Raw genomic sequence first — 21737 nt, forward strand, 5'->3', positions numbered from 1 at the left:
ATGACTGAGAAACTTCACAGACACGGCACCTTGTTTGGTTTCCCCATACGATGTGCTCGACGTGCTCGTCATTATACCACTGTAAACTGTCCGGGTCTTCTTTGCGTCCTCCAGAGTGCTGAGGTTAATTGAAATATAGCTACAATTATACGTATTTTTCTTACCTTTAAAGGTGTCAAGGAGTAAACTGGTGGAGAAAATTATTAGCTGAAATGTTTTCAGTCATCAACATGTGTGCATAAGCAGATGATAATGAAATCAATAAAGACTAACATTATCATCAATAAGTAACTTTTTGAAAAATACCTCATTAAAGCTTATTTTTAACCTGAATATTTAAAACAAACTAAACAATATATAAATGTAAAAAGTCAGTGCTGAAAAATTCCTCTGTGGAAAAATTATGCCATTTTTTTAATTAGCACCCGAATGCCATCATTTGGGTTTTAGCACATAAATATAGCGCTTTGCTGCTTTAGTCCTGTTTTTTTTTCTTACATTTTGTGGGCATCAGCTGTGTTATTAATAAACATGTCAGCTGGAACCTGGAACTGATATTACAGGCAGTTTGTGAGTAAAGTTGACACAGTGACAACCTTTTCAGTCTTCTCAGTAATACTTCTTCTGTTATATACACACCATTAACCACACTGTTTACGTGCACGCTTTAAAAAAAACGATATTATACTGAAAAACAAACCGTTTTTGCCCGCCACGTGGGCGTGCCCCAGTAGCTTTGACGTCACCTATTGCGCGTCTGCGTCATCAGTAACGGAAGCAGGAAAACACGACCAGGTCCAAAGTCTAGTAATGAGTGCGTGAAGTATTGAAGGTAAGAAAGGAGAACGCGCGGGTGTACTGCTGCGAGAGACCGCTGCTCAGAGCGTGTGTCGTGCTGAATAACTGCTGACTGTAAACAGAGGCAAAGTGTTTCGCGTCATATCCTGTATACGCTTAACTGAGCAAACTTTTTGTGCCGGTGTTGTGCCAGAACGTGATTGTCTGCCAAAAACTGATTTCCAATGTTTGCGTGTATTTTTTATGTGTAATATCATTGCGTATGTTGGTAAATAGACTTGGGTGAACAGCGTTTACAAAGAGGTTATATATAGAATTAAAAAATGATCTGTTTTTCAAGTGTCTTTACAACTCCGTGTTATTGTACTGGCATTATCACCAATCCGCTCCTTTATCCCCACTTCAAATATTTTTACAGAACTATCGTAATATTTGAGCCATTTCTGCTTCTTACAAAAGACATTTTAATGTTAATGAGATTTGTTTTTTTAACTGCATAAATAAAGGTTATATAAAAGTCACTGCCAAGAACTGATTGCGGCTTCAACCTTGTTACACGAATGTTGTTTGTGGCTCCAGACTTTATGTCATCCATGAGGGATGCAGTTGACATATGTTTCACATATTATAGCCCAACAAGTTACTTATAGCACTTTAAATACGAGCAATCAGTTTTTGGCAAATACCGGAAATCAGTTTTTTGCAGACAATCACTTTTTGGCACAACACCGGTTTTACTACCTGTGTTGGTGTGTATGTAAGAGACACGTGGGAATACTGTAAGCTGGTATTTTGACTCTTTTGTGCACAGTCCAGTGAGCATTAATAGGCTTCACACAGATGTTCGTAGCCTCTGTACAAACTGTTGACTCTACTGTAAGCTAGAACAAGATATATTGAGCCTGTGGGGATGTAAGAGCTGACCAAACTTATTTGAGTTAAATGTGAAGTAACATTTTAACCATTATTTTAAGCTTATGTTCTGTTCCTGTGCTCGTTCCAAGATGACTCAGGTAAGCCATCATCCATGGGGAGAGTGGCCTGGCCAGGGCACCGTGGACCTGTGGGTTGTCCAGTCTCCTCAGGTGAAGGTGGAAGTCCTAACCTTAGGTGCCATTATCAGATCAGTGAGCTACAGAGGGAAGGATGGACAAATGGAGGATGTAGTCCTTGGCTATGATAACCTGGAAGGTAGGAGGGAAAGTAACTTGTGTTGTTATCTGCACATAAACCGGTTTAATTGTATAAAAAGCAATAAGATGATTAAAGTGGTTAATTTAAGCACAAACTCCTGAAAGTGATGTCTGTTGTACATATCAGGTTCTCTGGTGCAGGCAGACGTGATCATGGGTTTGTTTTTTTTTGCTTCACATGAATCTGAACATCAGGCGACGGCTAAAGTGAAGCTCATGCAGTAGAGTTTCTGTGTCTTTTCCCACCCCTGGAAACACCCATTATTTGTTTAGTAGTAAAGAGATGATTGTCACTATTGGATTGGTGATGCGCTCATTGATCTTAACCTCTTACAACGCCCAGTAGTGTTTTTCAAAAACGTGCACGTTATATTCCTAATTATTGTGTCACTAGCAGTACGGCCTGCAGTTCTGTCTCACTGGCACTTTCCTACTCAGTGTGTCAAGTGTTTCGTTTTTCCTTTGTCTCTTTTAACACTAATGGTACTTGTAATAAACTGCCATGTAACAAAGATTCACAAAGAAAATAGCGTCCATTATAAGTCTTATCTATAAATATATGAAAGCTGAAACATCACCACTTGTCTTGATTTCGAGGACTCCAGCTTTTTTTCAACATTGCATCCTGCACATCGCTGCACCTCTCATCACAGATCCAGCTAACATGTCTGCATGAAATAGGCAAGAGTGCACCAGTCTGGTCCTTATTCTGGTCCCCAGTTTTCACGGCTGAGTCCAGTACTGAATCAAGTTCTTCAGGCATTTTCAGTGCTGGGTGGGAATCGAACTTGTGACTCCCGCTCCGAAGGTGTGTAGTCTTACCACTACAACATCCAGCTTCCATATATGAATAAGAAGTATGATGCTTTGTTGTCAGGTTATGTATCAGATAAGCGGTACCTGGGCGCTGTGGTGGGCCGTGTGGCAAACAGGATTGCAAAGGGACGTTTTGTCCTTGAGGGAAAGGAGTACCAGCTGGATCTTAACAATGGACCAAATGCGCTGCATGGAGGCCTGCAAGGCTTCAACAAGGTGAGGTCTGGTTAATATTTGTTTGTGCTCCAATCTTAACATGGAGCAAAATGTGTGGAAAACTGTATAAATGATGTGTTTTCCCTCTTTGTACATGTTTCACCAATCACAGGTAAGTGTTTGACCGTTATTTGTAATGTGTGACAATTTGTGCACACAGTGCAGAGCAGCTACCTGAACACGACTCCCAGGCATCAATTATCCTGTTAATAATTTTACAGTCAACTCCGTACGACTCTGGATACTGTAGCTCCTGTGAAAAAACCCTCAAATCAGAAGTACTGGACTCAGTGGTATAATTGTCAAACATGTAGCTTAAAGCAGATGACTCGTAGGCTGGAGAGGAAATGGTGTGTCACAGATGTAGATGATCATCATCATTTGGAGAAATAGTTTGCTGCTTTATAAGAAAGCCCTCCGTAAAGCTAGAACATCTTACTATTCATCACTGATTGAAGAAAATAAGAAGGTTTCTCTTCAGCTGTAGCCAGGCTGACAAACAGTCAGAGCTCTGTTGAGCCAACTTTTCCTTTAACATTAACTAGTAATGACTTCATGAACTTCTTTACAAATTCTCATGTCTTTTAGACCCCAATCCTACAAGACTGCTCAAAGAAGTCCTGCCATAATTCTTCAACTAGTTTTGTTTTTTTGGTTTATTTTGTTTTTTAAGGGGCTTCCTTCTCTGGGTTTAGACTAAAATGACCGAAACATTTAAAGTACGCACAGATTCATACAGGCTTTTAACACTAAACTACTGTACAGAGCTCTTCTTAGGCTTTTGGCATTGCCGATTCTGTTCTTCATGTTGATGAGTTCCTTCTGGCTCCACCTGTAATTTGACACACTGCCCTTTTTTACATGTGCAGTCCATGCCACAGGAAAACCTTCACACATCAAAAAAGCAGGGTTGGTCTCACAGAGTGAAATATACACCCATCACTTCACAACACCTACTTGTTGGCAGCTGTAGATTGAATTTTGTATTTCAACTTACTGAGCTCTGTAACCTGCACTTCATGTATCCTGTGTATTCCACGATTCACGTGTGTTTGCTTCTGCAGGCTGTCTGGCTTGCTACAGCAGTGGAAGGTGGTGTGCAGCTGAGTCTTACCAGTCCAGATGGAGACCAGGGTTATCCTGGTGAAGTTCAGGTCTCTGTCTCCTACACACTGCAGGTAGACACATCTGGTTATGAATTCATACTACTGCATCCCAAATTTCCTTTTGGCAGAGCTAATTCGACGTTGCTGTTTAGTGATACTCAGACATTTGTTTTGCCAGCACAGAGTCTCCAATTACATGTAACTGGTTTTATGTGAATATGCGGCATAAAGATATTGAGTTTGAACTTGTTTGCTCAGGGGGAAGAACTAACTGTTGAATACCAAGCACAGGCTAACAAAACTACCCCCATCAACCTCACCAACCATTCCTACTTCAACCTGGCCGGACAGGTAAGTGACCATGGACACCTTTCTGGGTGCCTCTGCACAGTGGTGTTTGTGTGGTTGGCAGTGCTAGTTTCCTGGCTAACAAAACAATATTTTGCCCACTAGGAAGTGTGGTTTCAGTGTGTTGCCTCTGCTATGAACGGGCAGTCCTCTAAACTCCTTCCCCACATCCACACTCTGATTCGTGGTCCACAGGTGTAACGACAGTAACACAATCAGAATCAGAGAGACTTTATTTATCCCCAAGGGGCAATTAAGATACAACAGAGCAGCATGACGTTGAAGATAAGGACAATACGAACAGGCAATAAGAGTGAGATAATAAATACACAGAATATACAGTATATACACAGGTTTAAAATTACAAAGTTGTTAAATTAAAGTGACTGAAAGGTGAATAAATAACTGTAAGTGAATAAAGTGTCGGCAGTACAAAAAGAGTGTAGAGTATGTTTCTGGTGTGGGAAATGGTCTTATTGGAGCTGCTTAAGGGGACAAAGGTGGCTCTCCTCAGCGGAGGCGTCGCCCAGAGGGGAGCCACCGAAATGCGGGGTGAAGAATGTGAGAGGGGTCGTTGATGATTCAGGCTGCCTGTCTGAGGGCCTGTTGCTGAAAACCTGAGCCAGAGTTCTGACGGGCCAATGACTGTAGAGCACACCGATGCCGTGCGCTGCAGTCTGTTCCTGTATGAAGGCTGAGGGAGTGGAACCAGCAGCTGATGGAGAAGGTCATGATGCTTTCCAGGAAGGCGTAGTAAAAAGTCATCATGATGGCTGTGCTGACTCCAAAGGAGTTGAGTTTCCTGAGGAGGTGTAGCCATCGGTGGCACCTCCTGAGAATCTCCTCTGTGTTGGCAGAGAATCTCAGGAGGTTGTCAAAGATGGTTCCCAGGTATTTGTACTCCTCAACTACCTCCACTGGCTTCCCGTGGATGGTGGTGGTGACTGAAGCAGCCAGATCCCTCTGCTTACTGGAGAAGGTCACCACCATGTCTTTGGTTTTGCTCACGTTCAGTTCAAGTTTGGAGCCGTCACACCACTCTACAAACTCCTGCACAGGGGCCCGTGGTGCTGTGAGGGGCCTGACAGCAGTGACAGGAGAACAGTGGAGGTGGAACGGAGACCGGAAAGAGAGTTGTTGACCCGAACTTTCTGAGTCCTGTTGGTTAAAAAGTCCAATATCCACAGTAACGACACAGGGAAAGGTTAAACTGCAACATCTGCTACGAGGCACGATCACTTTTACTTCTTCACGATGTACAGATATAACAATGAAAACATATGAGCTCCGTCTTTAATACAACCCAACCTCCCATCTAGCTTCCTGTTTACTGATGACATCATTTCCTGTTACATACTATATGGATTTAAAGGTGATTCCAATGAGAAATCTAAAATAGCATTCTGCCCTAAATTAACTTAAACTCTTGATATCAAACACTGATACTCTCAGTCAGTTTTTCACAATTTTATTTCGTAAACTGTTAAAGGAGGAGGCAGGCCTATTTTGGCAGGATGTTCTGGTATTAGTGAGTGTGTTGGTTGAGTCTCAGACAGATCAACCCCTTCCTCCTCACATCAAGATGAGTAACGTGGGCATATGTGTGGAGAGGATGACAGATGATCTGAAAAATCTCTTATCTGTGCTCTAGGGTGTAGCAGATATCTACGACCATCAGGTGTCCATCACTGCACAGTCCTACCTGCCTGTGGATGACACATCAATTCCTACAGGTAAAGATTTACTTCAATCATCTTTAACTGCAAAAGTCGATGGAATGAAGTGGTTTATTTAACAGATGTCAAATATAAAAACTGAATGATATAATAGGAAAAATCTCATTAAATAAGCAAATAGAATTAGTCAATCTGTCAAAAGCATACAAGCATATTGATAGTCTCTGACAGTTTGGTGGAAAGTGCTTCAAATCACTTCAGTTACACTGTCTCGGGAACAAGACTCCAGACTTTATAATCAGTTAAAGTACATATCCATTTGAATCTTTAGCTCCCCTCTCAGTCCTTGAGCTTCTCATGTTCCTCCTGGCGTTCCACGTATGCCCTGCCCGTTAGCATCTCGCTCCCTGCTGTTATGTGCTCGACTCAGGGACATCTTTGCATCTGGGGTCTTTCCTGTGGTAGATCCCAGCCTCTGTTGATTTTGGGGAAAGGGCTTGTTCCTGTGCTTCCAGGGTTGTTCTCTATACTGTCAGCTTTCAGCTCTGTCCAGCCGTTTATAGGATTTCAGGATATCAGCAACTTCTTTTTCTAGTGGGATTGTTGTAAAGCAATGATTCCAGTATGTGTTTTTATTAGTGGGAGGCGTGTCCAGTCCTCCTGAAACTTTTCCATGTGTCCCTGCTGCAACACACCTGAATACAAGTAGGTCATTAGTAGAGATGGACCGATCGATATTACGTATCGGTATCGGTCCGATACTGACGTAAATTACTGGATCGGATATCGGAGAGAAATAAAAAATGTAATCCGATCCATTAAATATCAGAAAAGCACCTCACAAAACTTCAAAACTTGCGACACGGCGTAACTCGGCTCATAACCGTAGCACGTCGCAGCAGTGTGGTCACGTGATAGAGCGGCTGTGTGTATTTGTAGCCTCGCTACCAAACCAGCATTTCATCTCTGAGGAAGTGATCCCAGAATCGTGAAACTGATCAATGATCAGCTGATCGGCTTTTCTGTCGCGAGTCCGTCTCTCTTGTTTGTTTATTGCTCACTGCGCGCCAGAAAGAGGAAACCAGCGGCTGAACAACAGCAGCACGTTTAAGCTTGATAAGCTGTTGTTAGGATTTATTTAATATTACTTTCTACACCAGGATCTTTTTCTACGCAGCTGACGGCTGGTAACTGTGCAGGGGCGGATCTAGCAAAGTTTAGCCAGGGGGGCCGATAGGGCATGAACAGGGAAAAGGGGGCACAAAGACATACTTTTCTTTCTTATTCTCATTTAAAATGTCGAGTTTTTAATAAATAATTATCCAAATCTTACACCCAAAGTTTTAATCTGATGTCAAATGAATAGAAGTCCATTACTGTATATAGTAACTGTTAAGTCTAATATACCCCAGTAAGCTATAGTACTTTTTCCTTTGGGAAGGTACCATCTGTGCAGTTCTGTTGAAGAAAGATGTTGAATCTATTTAATTATTCTTGAAAAATAATTTATTTCTGTGCATTTTTTTCACACTGCATCAAATTAAAGTTGATTACGTCGATTAAGCATCATGAGGTGGGGGGTGGGGGGGTTCCCTATTTTTTTATTTTTTTGCTGGGAGTTTGCAACCCTATTAGTTAGGTTGCTTACTCTTTAAAATACCAGAATAGGGAGGATGCTGCAGGTTTAACTTTATTAGATTGATCAGTATTGCTGAACTATGAAATATTTTGGGTGCAGTGTATTTTTTGCATACAGGTATAACAGAATAGCTTTAGTGTTTTGTTTTGTTTTTTAACTTGAGTATTAACTTATACAAAAAGCAGCAAGATATAAAAAAAAAAACAGTTTTATTGATTAAAAAACACTATATCGGATTCATATCGGTATCAGCAGATATCCAAATTTATGATATCGGAATCGGACATAAAAAAGTGGTATCGTGCCATCTCTAGTCATTAGCAAGACTCTGTAGAACTTGACTGAATGCTGAAGGTGGCAGGTGTGTTGCAGCAGGGACACATGGAAAAGTTTCAGGACAGCAGCCCTCGAGGACTGGATATGGGCTCAAAATGTGGTCATAAATATTTTGTACTTGTAAATCAGGATTTGTATGTGTAAAAAGAATTTGTGTGTGTGTGTAAAAAAAGATTTGTGTGTGGACTTAGCCAAAACAAAGTACGAATTTTGACCCTATTTTTCTTCCTTTCATCTGATTGGTCAATGTCATGTCAATCACAAATGTAACAATCCAATCAGAGAACAGATGGGTTTGGCTGTTGGAGGGGCGCTTTTTTTGAACTGCAGGTCTTTGAAGGGAATAAATGCCCTTTTACATGCCAACCCAGCGTTTTCCTTCATCGCCACGAAGGAAAACAGTCTGTGGTCGTCCGAGTTTGGTGATTTTTGTGTCACAGGTCTACGTGTTTAATACAGGGACTTCCACAGCCTTTTCAACAGCGCTGTGGACCATGGGGGGCAGTGTTTTGGGAATGACAGTCTTCATTACAAAGCTTTCTTCGTTATGAATTAGCATACATGTTTTTATTGAACATTTGAAGAACCAGCAAAAAAAACAGAAACTCTTGTAGAGGACATAAAGTCAGAGCTAGAAACGACAAGGAGCAGGTGCATCTAGTACAGGTAGAGCTGCTGCAAAACCCCACAGAGCCCAGCAGCCAGCAACAAATTCTGGATCCTTTGCTTTTAGTTAGCAGTTAGCATTAGCAGCACATCCTGCGTCCGATGTGAAAGGACCTTTATGCTGCGCACTGTGACTCACAGCAATGGTCCCGGGTCAGCCCTGACTTTGTGTTAAACTAATCCTAAAGTAATAATGGTGTTTCTAACCACTGATATACCACAACTTTATCCTTTCAACAGCTGCTGAAAGTTAGGGGACCTAGCTGCTATCGGATATTTATATAGAGATCCTCCAGCTTCAAACTGTATCACCCTTCAAGGACCTGCAGTTCAAAAAAGCGCCCCTCCGACAGCCAAACCCATCTGTGCTCTGATTGGATTGTTACATTTGTGATTGACATGACATTGACCAATCAGATGAAAGGAAGAAAAATAGGGTCAAAATTCGTACTTGTAACTTGCAGGGTTTTTTTGGCTAAGTCCACACACAAATCTTTTTTACGCACACACAAATCTTTTTTACGCACACACAAATTCTTTTTACACATACAAATCCTGATTTACAAGTACAAAATATTTATGACCACATTTTGAGCCCATAACTGGAGTTCAACACCTGTGATTTAGTGTGAGACAGGCAGAAAATCTCGGCTGAAATTTTTCTCTTTAACCTGCCGCTGTGACCACAGTTTTCACCCTACAGTGATCATTTTACCCTCAAGATGTAGCTACGTGTGTCTTTTTTTCAACGAGTCCTTCCTCAAAGCCCAGAGATGTGTAACTTTTGAACTGGAGCCATTTGGTTCAGTCATCCTCTGCTCCCATTTACTCCCTGTTTAATTTTTCCAACCAGTTTTGGAAAGAAAGAAAAAGACATCGGTTTTGAACTCGCTCTCCTGACCTCAGTTCAGCATAGAGCTATGTGCTGCGTGGAATGTTACTGACAGTAAAAGAACACTGTGCCTCTTTGTTAGGTACACTTTTGTTCAGTCTACAGCAACAAGCTATTTTGGTGCAACGCTGCTCTCACAGACTGACAGAGAGAAAAGTGGGTCTTTTCTGATGTCCTGCCTCCCTCATTTGAGTTTCATTTGTGGATGGTTTCGTCTGTGTCTCACCATAGTGTGGCTCTCCATGTTTGTGGCACTCCCACAACTGACCCATCTGGTACATGCAAGTTTGAATTTTTACAATCCCACTGCAGTCTCTCCAGAAATGGCAAATTCTAGTTAGTTTCCTCTTTAGTATGCAGGTGCTTAACTATATAAACCATCCCACCGTTCGTGAGCTCATGTGAAGGCCACATAATGTTTGGAGGCCTTTGATTGGCTCTTGGACTTGTTGTATGGCTGGTGTTCTATCACAGTAATTCAGAAACCTCCCAGAGGTCACTGTGGGGATGAGAATGACGAAGCTAAGATCCTGTGGGATTTTCAGATACAGACAAGCTCCTGATGGAAACCACTGGACAAGGGTGAAAAAGCAGAGGAACGTGCCTGTAGTGCGAGATGCAGCTAAGTAATGACATCCAAGATCCCTTTCCAGAATGCGCAGTACTAGGTGCAGCAAAGATACTGTGCAGAACGCTCACTAGCAAATGATTTAATTTGCTAAACATGTTATTTATGGACTTTTTGTCATTTAATATATCTTAATGCTCCAGTAAATAACTTGTAACTGCAATAATTCACCTTTATAGAATTGATTGTGTGACATTATTTAACGTTCCTGATACGAAGTCATGAATTAATTCGCTAAATGCTAACAGGAGAGATCAGAGAGGTGAAAGACACACCCTTTGACCTCAGAGAACCAGTTCTCATTGGCCCTCGTCTGAAGGAACTTCAAGGCCCAGGGTTTGACCACAACTTCTGTTTGTCATCACCCGGAGGTCCATGGACAGAGAAACGCGCTGCCAGGTTTGACACAGAAGTCATTTTCTAAAACATAGACACATGTGACATCCACTGAAGTTAAGGAGGACAAATAAGTCTTATCTTATTTGTTTATTTATTTATTCATTTTAAAGAGTCTGTCACCCAGCAAGTGGGCGTGTCTTAGAGGTTTCTACTAACCAGCCAGGAGTCCAGTTCTACACTGCCAACTTCCTGGATGGCTCCATCGCAGGAAAGTGTGGTTGTAGGTACAGGAAGCACAGCTCCTTCTGTCTGGAGACGCAGAACTGGCCCGATGCTGTTAACCAGGTACGATGAATAGAAACTCAGTGTTGTGTTTTTTCTCTTGTAGATGAAAGTTAGCCTTCAGTCAAGTTCACTTCCTGGCCTTACATGGATGTAAGGCATGTAACATATCTCTCACCTTAATCTGCAGAGCTCTCTAGAGACTCATCTGTCTGAGACTCTTTGATTGCTCCCATCTCCAGAATAGTTTTTAATTCCTTCACGCCTACTTTTCATTGACTTCTAAACTCTTGAATGCATTGTCACACTTTGGCAAGTCTATAGGTATATATATTATCTAGGTTTATGCCTCCTGGTAGGGTAGACAGCAAAATGCTGTTGTGGCATGCAAACATATGCTCTCTTGGATGGTAGAAGTTGGTCATCACAAATGAGCAAAGTGTGATTGGCAATCTGGCACCTGAGGCCCCAACTTATCAGATACCAAAGTCATTCAGCAGGCTCCTCGGAGAAACGGGCTTTGCCTCTCCAAACTTTTAGGAGGTTGAAATCTGTGTTGCTACACCTCTGTCAGAGAAGACAAGCTCATAAGTATCACAGTCCATACATATAGTCACTTTTCCCTGAGTGCATCCATTGTCATGTATGATCTTTCAAAGTCTTCCTCAGAACTCGACCAGACCGTATGTGTGGTACTGACAAACAGTCATCCAAACAGACGTAATTAACCATTAGTCTGGTCAGAATCTCCTTTGGGATTCCAGCTCTGAGGATAACCTGAAATAGTGTCCATGTAACTCCCTCTGCAGAAATGTTGTGAGGTTGCATTACTTTGGGATATTGATAATGATAACATTAGCCCTGTGCACTACAGTTATATGGCTCAATGAGGTCTGTACCCATACGGACAAAGAGCACCTCCATTGATGACAGAAGGTGCACAGATGCTTAAAATGACTGGCTGAAAAAACAAAACAAAAGAAAAAACGGTGGCATTGAGGGTGGGCTAGACATTAGCAGCTCAGATACCTTCAACACCCGACCAGTGTGTTCATGATCTGGTTCATTGTTTTATCATATCCCATCTAACCGCCAATGTGGTATAATGACCTGCCTGGAAATTAATTTCCTGCTTTTCTTTTCACCAACAGCTGAGTAATATCTGATTGTAATTTCATGATTTATTCCGTCTGTCCTTAATCAATATGCTTGTGTCGACATGGTGACCACTGTTTGTTTTTGTTTTTATTACTTGGTCAAAGACAAAGTGAAGACTGCTGCCACAACACTGGAAAGTATTCTTTGGGATGTGTTATAGGAAGTTGCAGAGCCTCCTGTCACACCACTGATTCTTTCTGTCTCTCATACTGACTGAGCACATCTCTGATGGCTGTGGTTGCACTTCTACACATTACCCCACCAGTCCATCAAACCCTGGCCAATCTATACCCAAAATCAAACAGTATGCAAACACTCATTAACTGCTTACTGAACAGCAGTGAAAACAAGTTTCCTCGTTACTGTTTGGTTGTTTGTTTGGTTAAACAGACTAATGAGAATTAAAATAGAGTGTGTGTGTGTGTGTGCGTGTGCGTGTGTGTGTGTGTGTGTGTATTCAGCCTTCATTTCCTGACTGCCTTCTGCGTCCTGGAGAGAACTACCATCACATAACTCGCTACACCTTCACAACTGTCTGATCTGACAGACAGAAAAGAAGAAAATTTCATCGTTTGCAGCAGATTGTTTCATTTCCTAAAAGTCAGTTTTTTAATTTTGAATATAATTTTTGTTAACATTTTACAATATTTTGTTAAGCTTGTTGTAGTTTGAGCATCACAGAACTGATGAGATAAAGAAAAAACCTTCATAGTTCAACATGACCAAACTGTTATAATTTGATTTATGATGATGTGCCATACTTGTCATATTAAACACAATATTGATCAAGAGCTTTCTCTCGTGCTGGTGCTTTGTTTCAATGTGTTCTCTGAAGAGGCTGGCATCATGGCTGGTTACTGCTGTCACCTCGCACCAAGAAGGTCCTGCGTTTAAATCCACTGGTAGGCTGGTCCCGTTCTGTATAGATGTATTAATGCATGCTCAATCATCCAGGTAAGGAAATCCCAGAAAGGTTGATTCTGTTCATCTGAACGTAGAGTTTTCAGTGAGACAAACATTTCATCACTCATCCAGGTGGCTTCTTCAGTCTCAGCTGACTGCAGGTTTCCAACCTTATAAACGTACAAACAGTAAACAGCACGGAAATGACAGAAATCAGCACCAATAGCGAACAATGGGCTGTGAGGTCAGTTTCTTGATAATTGATATGCAAATTGTCATGGCCATCGATCAACAACAATTGATTGATGGCTATGAGTACCATTCACAGAGAGTAGGGGAATGGCTGCAATCATAGCATTGTAAGATGTACCCTTAGGCCCCCTCCTCCATTCCCCTTTCGCGTAAATGGCCTCCTTGACTCCGCGCTCAAACCAGCGTTCCTCCCTGTCCAGGATGTTACATCCTCATCCTTGAAAGAGTGTCCACTGGCCTGTCTAACCGTTTTTCCCCACTCGGCGACACACCTGCCGGGGATCAAACTCTTGTAACTGGTGATTCTGTTCTGAGACGTGAAGCTAGAGACACCAGCAACCATAGTCAATTGTCTTCCAAAAGCCAGAGCAGGCGACATTGAGGGAAATTTAAAACTGCTGGCTAAGGGTAAACGTAAATTATAATAATAAATCAACAAACTGAGATAACAGATTGCAGTCAACAAGTGTGTACAAGACTGCAGCATTGTACTCCTCACAGAGACTTGGCTGCAGCCATCAATTCTGGACTCGGTTTTGAGCAAGCAGGCCGCACGGTCCACCGTCACAACAGGAACGTCCACTCCGATAATGTTACGCGCCCACGAAGAGGTCTACGGGTGTGAGTGTGGGGACAGGTAAACAGAGGGGTAGGAGTGGGCAACCAGCCCATACTTCTACATCAATGACAGCTAGTGCAAAAACAGACTGTAGACAGACACTGTTCCCCAGATTTGGAATATTTGACTGTGAAGTGCAGACCTGTCTACATACCTCGCCAGTTTACTGTTATCCTGGTAACAGCCATGTATATACCACCCAGGGCAAGCAGGGAGTTCAGCACTTAAACAACTACAAACCTTGCAATACCACGGAGCTGAACCACTTCTTTGTACACTTTGAGGTGAAGGGACCAGAGGCAGCAGCAGCCCAAGCCTCATGGTTCAGGAATATGATGTGAGGTCTCACACTGAGGGCAGTGAACCCCAGGAAGGCCGCCGGTCCAGATGGGGGGACCGGAAGGGTCCTAAAAGAATGTGCAGACCAGCTGGCTGGAGTCTTCGCTAAGATCTTCAACACTTCACTGTCCCAGTCCTGCACCCCGCCGTGCCTAAAGTCGGCCACAGTTGTCCCACTGCCAAAGCGGACCAACATTAGCAGCCTCAACAACTACCGACCAGTTGCTCTAACACCTGTCATAATGAAGTGCTTCGAGAAACTGGTCCGACGTCACATCATGTCCTGCCTGCCACCCACACTCGACCCGCTCCAGTTCACATACAGAGCTAACAGATCAACTGAAGATGCCATTGCTACAACGCTCCACACCACCATCTCTCACCTGGAACAACAGGGGCGTTACGCCAGGCTGCTCTTTGCTGACGTTAGGTCTGCTTTCAATACGATACTCCCGGACAGACTAATAGTCTGTCAATATACAATATACAATATCCACTAACTGCTGGATATCGGACTTCCTTCTACCACCTGCTGCTGGATCAGAGACTTCCTGTCAGACCGTGTACAGAGAGTTAGAGTGGGGCCTCATCTTCCCTCAGCCCTCAGCCTCAACACCGGCTCTCCACAAGGCTGTGTACTGAGTCCCCTACTGTACACTCTGTACACACATGACTGTGTTAGTTCCCACCCAGACAACACAGTCAATAAGTCCACAGGTGACACCACTGTGGTGGGGCTCATCTCTGGGGGAGACAAGACAGCATGCAGAGCTGAGGTTCAGAGGCTGTCAGATTGGTGTGTAGACAACAACCTGGACCTCAATACCACCAAGACAAAAGAACTGGTAGTTGACTTCAGAAGGAGGAAGTCTGAGCTGCAGCCTGTCAGCATTAACGGGGAGTGTATGGAAAGGGTGTCCAGTTTCAAGTTCCTGGGTGTGCCCATAGAGACAGACCTCCAATGGAGCTCTAACAACTCTGTGGTTTTGAAGCAGGCCCAACAGCGTCTCCACTTTCTGAGAATCCTCAGAAATACGGACCTGAAGAAGGAGCTGCTGATTGTCTTCTACAGCTGCTCCATTGAAAGTGTGCTGATATACTGCATCTGTGTGTGGTTCTCCAGCTGCACGAAGGCACACAAAAAGGCACTTTAGTCACTTTATCCATAGTCATTAATATGACCTAAAAAATCATTGGACATCCTCTTCCCTCCCTGAAGGACCTGTACAGCTAGCGCTGTTTCAATAGGGACAGCATCCTTAGGACTGTACACACCCCGGACACCAGATGTTTACTCTGCTGCCGTCTGGCAGAGGTTCAGGCCGCTGAGGTCCCAGACAAGCAGACTCTAGGACAGCTTTTACAACAGGGCAGTAGCCCTAATCAATGCAAACAGCTGACCTGATTGGCTACCTCCCTGGACTTTTTTTGGGGGGGTGATAACAATAATAAACAAACTTATTCTTCATTTTATTACTAAGTTAAGTTACTGTGTCGTGTCATGTTGTGTTGTACATAGTTCCGACGTGGGCAGGTTTTCCAATTTCATTGTACTATTGTACTATGTATGACTGCGCAATGACAATAAAGAGTTATCTTATCTTATCTTCTTATCTTAATGACCTTGTAGTACCATATCACCCTATCAGAGCACTTCGCTCTCACACTGCAGGCCTACTTGTTGTTCCTAGAGTATTTAAAAGTAGAATGGGAGGCAGAGCCTTCGGTTTTCAGGCCCCTCTTCTGTGGAACCAGCTTCCAGTTTGGATTCAGGAGACAGACACTACTTTTAAGATTAGGCTCACGTCGGCACTACGTACACTAGTACTCCCTTAGTTATGCTGCAATAGGTGTAGACTGCTGGGCGATTCCCATGATGCATTGTGTGTTTCTTCTTCAGTCACCTTTCTTACTCACTATGTGTTAACAGACCTCTCTGCATTGAATCATACTTGTTATTAACCGGTCGGAGGTTTCTTCCTGTTAAAAGGGAGTTTCTCCTTCCCACTGTCACCAAAGTGCTTGCTCATAGGGGATCATATGAGTGTTGGGTTTTCCTCTGTATGTATTATTGTAGGGTCTACCTTACCGCTGCCACAGAGACGCAGTGTTTAGAAAATGCGTCTCAGCTGTTCCGATACTCCTGACACATACAGGATCACTAAGGGTTTTTGCTTAGGCAGCGGTTGTCCTTCTCTCCTGGATCAGCTGGAGCTTACGTTTGGCGCCTTCCCAGCTTTGACAAATGTCCAGCTGGGATAACCACATATACTCAGGGCCTTCCTGATGTGATGTTCTTCTGCCTCCCTGGCCGCTGTGTCAGTGGGGATGGTGTTCGCTCGTCCTGATGACACCCAGTTTGTTCTCCAGTGGATGATGAGAGTCAAACCTTAAATACTGACCCGTATGCGTAGGTTTACGGTACACGTCAGCTTTTAGATGTCTCCCATTACTGATGGAAATCTCACAGTAAAAGCAACCACTGGTCTTTGATTAGTGGTTGCTGATCAATGGTCATGTCAATGATAATTTGCATATTAATGATCAATATTAATGCATAATGCATATTTATAAGAATTTATTTTCTTCAATGGTTAAAATTTTACTTGTGAAGAAGTTCATGAAGTCATTACTAGTTCAACTGAGCTCTGGCTGTTTGTCAGCCTGGCTACAGAGCTGAAGAGAAACCTGGGGTTGTTCTTATTTTCTTTGAGAATTATACCACGGAGTCAGGTACTTCTGATTAGAGACCTTAGTTTTCACTGGAGCTACAGTATCCAGAGTCGTACGTAGTGAGGAGGTGAAATTATTAACAAGATGATCGACCTCTGTTGGAGTAGCGTTCAGATAGCTGCTCTGCTCTGTGTTGGTACAGGGCATTGAAGATGATAACAGTGGGTGGATTATATTCTTAAACTTAGTTACAGCACTTTCAGAAAGACATCTACTGTGATGAAGTCTACTCTCCACCGCTGTGTAATCAATTATTGTAAATGTAAATGTTATCAGGAAATGATCAGACAGCAGAGGGTTTTCAGGAAACACTGTTAAATGTTCAGTTTCTATGCCATATGTTAAAACAAGATCTAGAGTGTGATTAAAGTGGTGGGTGGGTTCTTTTACATTTTGAGAGAAGCCAGTTGAGTCTAATAACAGATTAAATGCCACGTTGAGGCTGTCATTTTTAGCATCTACGTGGATGTTAAAGTCACCCACAATAATTATTTTATCTGAGCTGAGCACTAAATCAGACAGAAACTCTGTGTAAGGCCCAGGTGGACGATAGATGATAACAAGTAAGACTGGTTTCTGAGTTTCACAGCTGGGGTGGACGAGGCTAAGCATCAGGCTTTCAAATGAACTAAAAGTCTGTCTGGGTCTTTGGTTGATTAATAGGCTGGTTTGGAAAATTGCTGCCACACCGCCCCCTCGGCCTGTGCTTCGAGGTTTCTGATAATTAGAATGACTCAGGTTAAGAGCCTAGTCAGCTCACTATCATATAAATCTCACATCAGTAATCTCACCCGTTCTGCCTCTTTCCATCTGCGCAACACAGATTACGTCCTTCTTTTTTCACCCAGTCGGCATCCATTCGTTTTCATAGTCTTGTTACCTCCTGCGCTGACTATTGCAGGATTACCTCTGTAAAAATTATGCTACTTCCAAATTTTTTATATGTATTTCAATGCCTTCCCATCCTGAGTGCCAAATCCTTTTTTAAATCTTTTGTGGACTTATATGTAGATGGACAATTTGCAAGTTTTTCTCAACTATCTACCAAATTTGGCATTGCAGCTGCTCAGTTTTTAAGGGTCAGACAAACCTCCAGATGATATTTTTAATGGTCAAAACAACCTCTAGGGGCACAATATCAGTTCTGTGCAATTTAATTTACAATTTACAATGTTCTTCAATAGCTGCATCAAATCTAAATGGGACAAGACCTTAACTTTCATATCACAGATGAACTGTGGGATTCTGTCTTTGACCAAGTTCACAATATATCAAGTGTGTGCTCGCTACACACTTGATATTGTTCAGTTTAAGATAGTTCATCGTGTGCACTGGTCCAGGGCCAAGTCGGTGCGCATATATCCAGAGATGGGCCCAACCTGTAGAAGGTGTAGGGGTGCTCCTAGTACACTGATTCATATGTAGTGGTCCTGTCCTTCATTGGCTAACTTTTGGAACTAACTGTTGGCCAGATGAGTTAACTTACTCAAGGGGAAATATTCTTCTCTCCCCTCACATGCACAATTGGTAAAAGATATAATGACTTGTATGGATTTAGAAAAAATTAGATATACAGTTCGTGGATTAAAAAAAAAATTATAAATTGTGGTCTCCTTTTCTGGACTTCTTTGAAAGACCGACAACTATTGTCTGTGAGTAGCCAGCAGGGGCTTGGTTTTTTGTTTGTTTGTTTTTTCTTTCTTTGTGTCGGGGAGGAATCCATAATGTGAACACTCTGAAGTATTCTGTATTGTACGTTGCACTGAAACGTTGCCTAATAAAAAGACTTGTAAGAAAGAAAAAGTTGTTTCTGATGTTTCTGGGTTATTTTTACATGTAATGTCTTATATCTGTAAATAGACTTGATGAAAAGATGTGCTCTATAAATTCTCCATAGGCTCCTCTTGTTCATGTGTTTATTTTATCTGTTCATTCATTAATTTTCAGTAGTTTTATTTCAGTTTTTACATTATATTTAATATAGTAAAGCATATATTAAAGCTTGAAGGGCAAATATATATATTTGCGATGTGTTCAGTATTAAACGCACTAGTCATTTATTCTAATAGTTTTGCATTTTAATTAATATCCAATGCCGCTAAATTGTTGTGTCCAATATGTTCTGAAGCCATCTGCCACAGGATGGAGCATTGTTGTTGAGAAACAATTATTGTTAGTTCTTTTAAATGCGTAAGAATAACACATACAAACATACAAAGGGCAAAATGAGCTTTGTATGAGGGGTGGATGAGCCTTTCGATGGGGTGAGGAGTTCAGTCATTAAGGAGGGGCTGCTCCTCCACATTGAAAGCATCCAGCTGTACAGTTAATTTCAAATTCTGGTTAATAGTGATTTTGCTGCAGACATCCTCATTACATTTGTGATTTGAACTCTGGATGTAAGGTGTGAATGCAGAAAAAGGCTAAATTAACTGAAGGCATACCATGCAGATGAATGCAAAGTCCATAAAGAAAAATGCAAAGAATCCAAACAACTTACTAAGCATGAGTAGGCCAACATACAATGAAACAAAGGCTCACAGGAAGATGGCAGTATGTATACACATGAGGGTAATTAGAAGTAGATAGGCACCAGCGCCCTGTGTGCATGTGGAGTCCTGTCTGTGCCCTTCAAAAATAACGTTTAAGTATTAATCACAATTTTGCTAAATACAAGGATTTGGCTGTCATCAGTCACATGATGAATAATAACCAGAACTCGCCCTTGACAGCAGAGCACGGTGGTTATGAGCCGGGAACGAGCTCGCAAGGACGACGCGCAGTTTTGCCACCTGAGCAGTGCAGAGATGTAGCGGAAACACACAAATTAACTGGGAGACGCAGACTGATGCAAATGAAACCACTAAGTGTACAGCGTACACTGTAGTCTATAGCACTACAGAAGAGGACTAGGGCCACTGGGGGAAAAAAAAGTGGGCACGTCGTTTTTTTTCTTCTTTTCTTGAATTCTGAGAAAAAAGTCAGAATTCTGAAAAAAAATAATTTTGATGAAAAAATCAGAAATCTGAGATTAAAATCAGAAATCTGAGATTAAAGTCAGAAATCTGAGATTAAAATCAGAAATCTGAGATTAAAATCAGAAATCTGAGATTAAAGTCAGAAATCTGAGATTAAAATCAGAAATCTGAGATTAAAGTCAGAAATCTGAGATTAAAATCAGAAATCTGAGATTAAAATCAGAAATCTGAGATTAAAGTCAGAAATCTGAGATTAAAATCAGAAATCTGAGATTAAAGTCAGAAATCTGAGATTAAAATCAGAAATCTGAGATTAAAGTCAGAAATCTGAGATTAAAGTCAGAAATCTGAGATTAAAATCAGAAATCTGAGATTAAAATCAGAAATCTGAGATTAAAGTCAGAAATCTGAGATTAAAATCAGAAATCTGAGATTAAAGTCAGAATTCTGACTTTTTTCTCAGATTTTTTTTCCAGTGGCCCTAATCCTCTTCCGTAATAGCACACAGGAGTATTAGGTTATTATGCACACGTTGGTCAACTGTTGGTTGTTGCAACTGGCGAATTGAAACACATGAGCGTGCTGTGTGTGCAACAGTGCGACAGACATTACCTGTCCTTTTATTAACTGCACAGGTGTGCTGGTCATTAGCTGCTAGCTAACTGGGTACAGCTGTCAGGGCTCTGAAGCTCTGTCCACCGTTTTAGGCAACATATTTAGTTTAGAGGCACAGGTAACAATAACACATGTACCAGTCATTGCATTGCAGAGGTATTCAAGTATAAAAAAATAATAAACACAATTGCTGTGTTTTGGATGTATACAATTTTTCTACCACTAATTTATCATGGATTAGGTGTGAGAGTTGTTCAGTATGGAAAATTAAATAATAGATCAATGCAATAGCAAATTGCGCCTTGCTCTCAGATGGACAGCAAGTGGAGAGTGATGATCAGAGGAGGAGATGGAGGGAGGAAGAGTGAGTCACAGGCAGAGTCTATTTTATTTCCTACACTTTTTAAAATCTGTTGCCTTGTGGTTTCAAGCGCTGTCACCAGTCTTTGCATTTTACTGTTACTGTTTTGAGATCGCCCTCCAGCACTATCAGGAGCAAGAGCAGCAGCAACCCGTCAACAGCATCATTGTACCCCAGATTGTACCAGAACCAGTAGGTTACTGGTTCCCTTGATTCTGGATCTGTTAAGAGACAGAAAGAAAATGGGCTCCAAGACTCCATGTTCTTCTTCGTGATATCTATCTCTAAGCTACATTTAGGCTAGTTGCTAGGCTTCAGAATTATTTTCTTTTTATTTGGAAATGTTTGACCAGCATCATATTTTGTTGTGTATTATATATGATGCACTGTATACAGATAACAGATTAGCATTCTCAGGTACGCAGGGGGGCAAAGGCTGGGTACCCCATGGACACAGTGGCGTTTACGCTCATTTTTACCCATATGGCCAATTTAGAAATACCAGTTAACCTCTCCCTGCACCTCTCCCCCTCACTGTCACTCAGCACCGGATCCCCACAGGGCTATTTTCTCATTCACTTACACTACGCCATATACACCTGTGACTGCCACCCGCCTAACATCGTCAAGTGTGCCGATGACACCTCTGTGGTTGGGCTCATCTCTGATGGAGATGAAACTGTGTACAGGGCAGAGGTAGAGAATTTGTTCTGGTGCTCAGAAAATGGCCTGAAAATAAACATGCTTAAAAGAACTCATCGTGGACTCCAGGAGGCACAGACAGGTCCAGTCCCCTCTCATTTCTGGGCACCCACATCTCCGCCTCCGGAGACCCACAAAGCCA

General features: G+C 42.1%; 1 protein-coding gene across 2 annotated transcripts in view; it reads left to right on the plus strand.

The window, feature by feature from the left end:
* The first annotated feature begins 746 nt into the window (after positions 1–746).
* Positions 747–21737, plus strand: part of galm (galactose mutarotase) — a 25744-nt gene continuing 4753 nt past the window's right edge. Inside the window, exons 1-9 of one of the 2 annotated variants that reach the window (XM_084948066.1) lie at positions 747–832; positions 1803–1989; positions 2869–3023; positions 4088–4201; positions 4388–4480; positions 6129–6210; positions 10563–10713; positions 10824–10998; positions 12555–12884. In XM_084948066.1, coding sequence (XP_084804192.1) covers positions 1803–1989; positions 2869–3023; positions 4088–4201; positions 4388–4480; positions 6129–6210; positions 10563–10713; positions 10824–10998; positions 12555–12632 — 1035 coding nt within the window. In that variant the 5' untranslated portion in view covers positions 747–832 and the 3' untranslated portion in view covers positions 12633–12884. Of the gene's footprint in view, positions 833–1802; positions 1990–2868; positions 3024–4087; positions 4202–4387; positions 4481–6128; positions 6211–10562; positions 10714–10823; positions 10999–12554; positions 12885–21737 lie in introns of those variants that run through there. The other variant, XR_014801917.1, reaches the window with a different exon arrangement.

Source organism: Perissodus microlepis, chromosome 13, assembly GCF_051167445.1.
Source record: "Perissodus microlepis isolate ML-2025 ecotype Zambia chromosome 13, ASM5116744v1, whole genome shotgun sequence".
Taxonomy (NCBI): Eukaryota; Metazoa; Chordata; class Actinopteri; order Cichliformes; family Cichlidae; genus Perissodus; species Perissodus microlepis.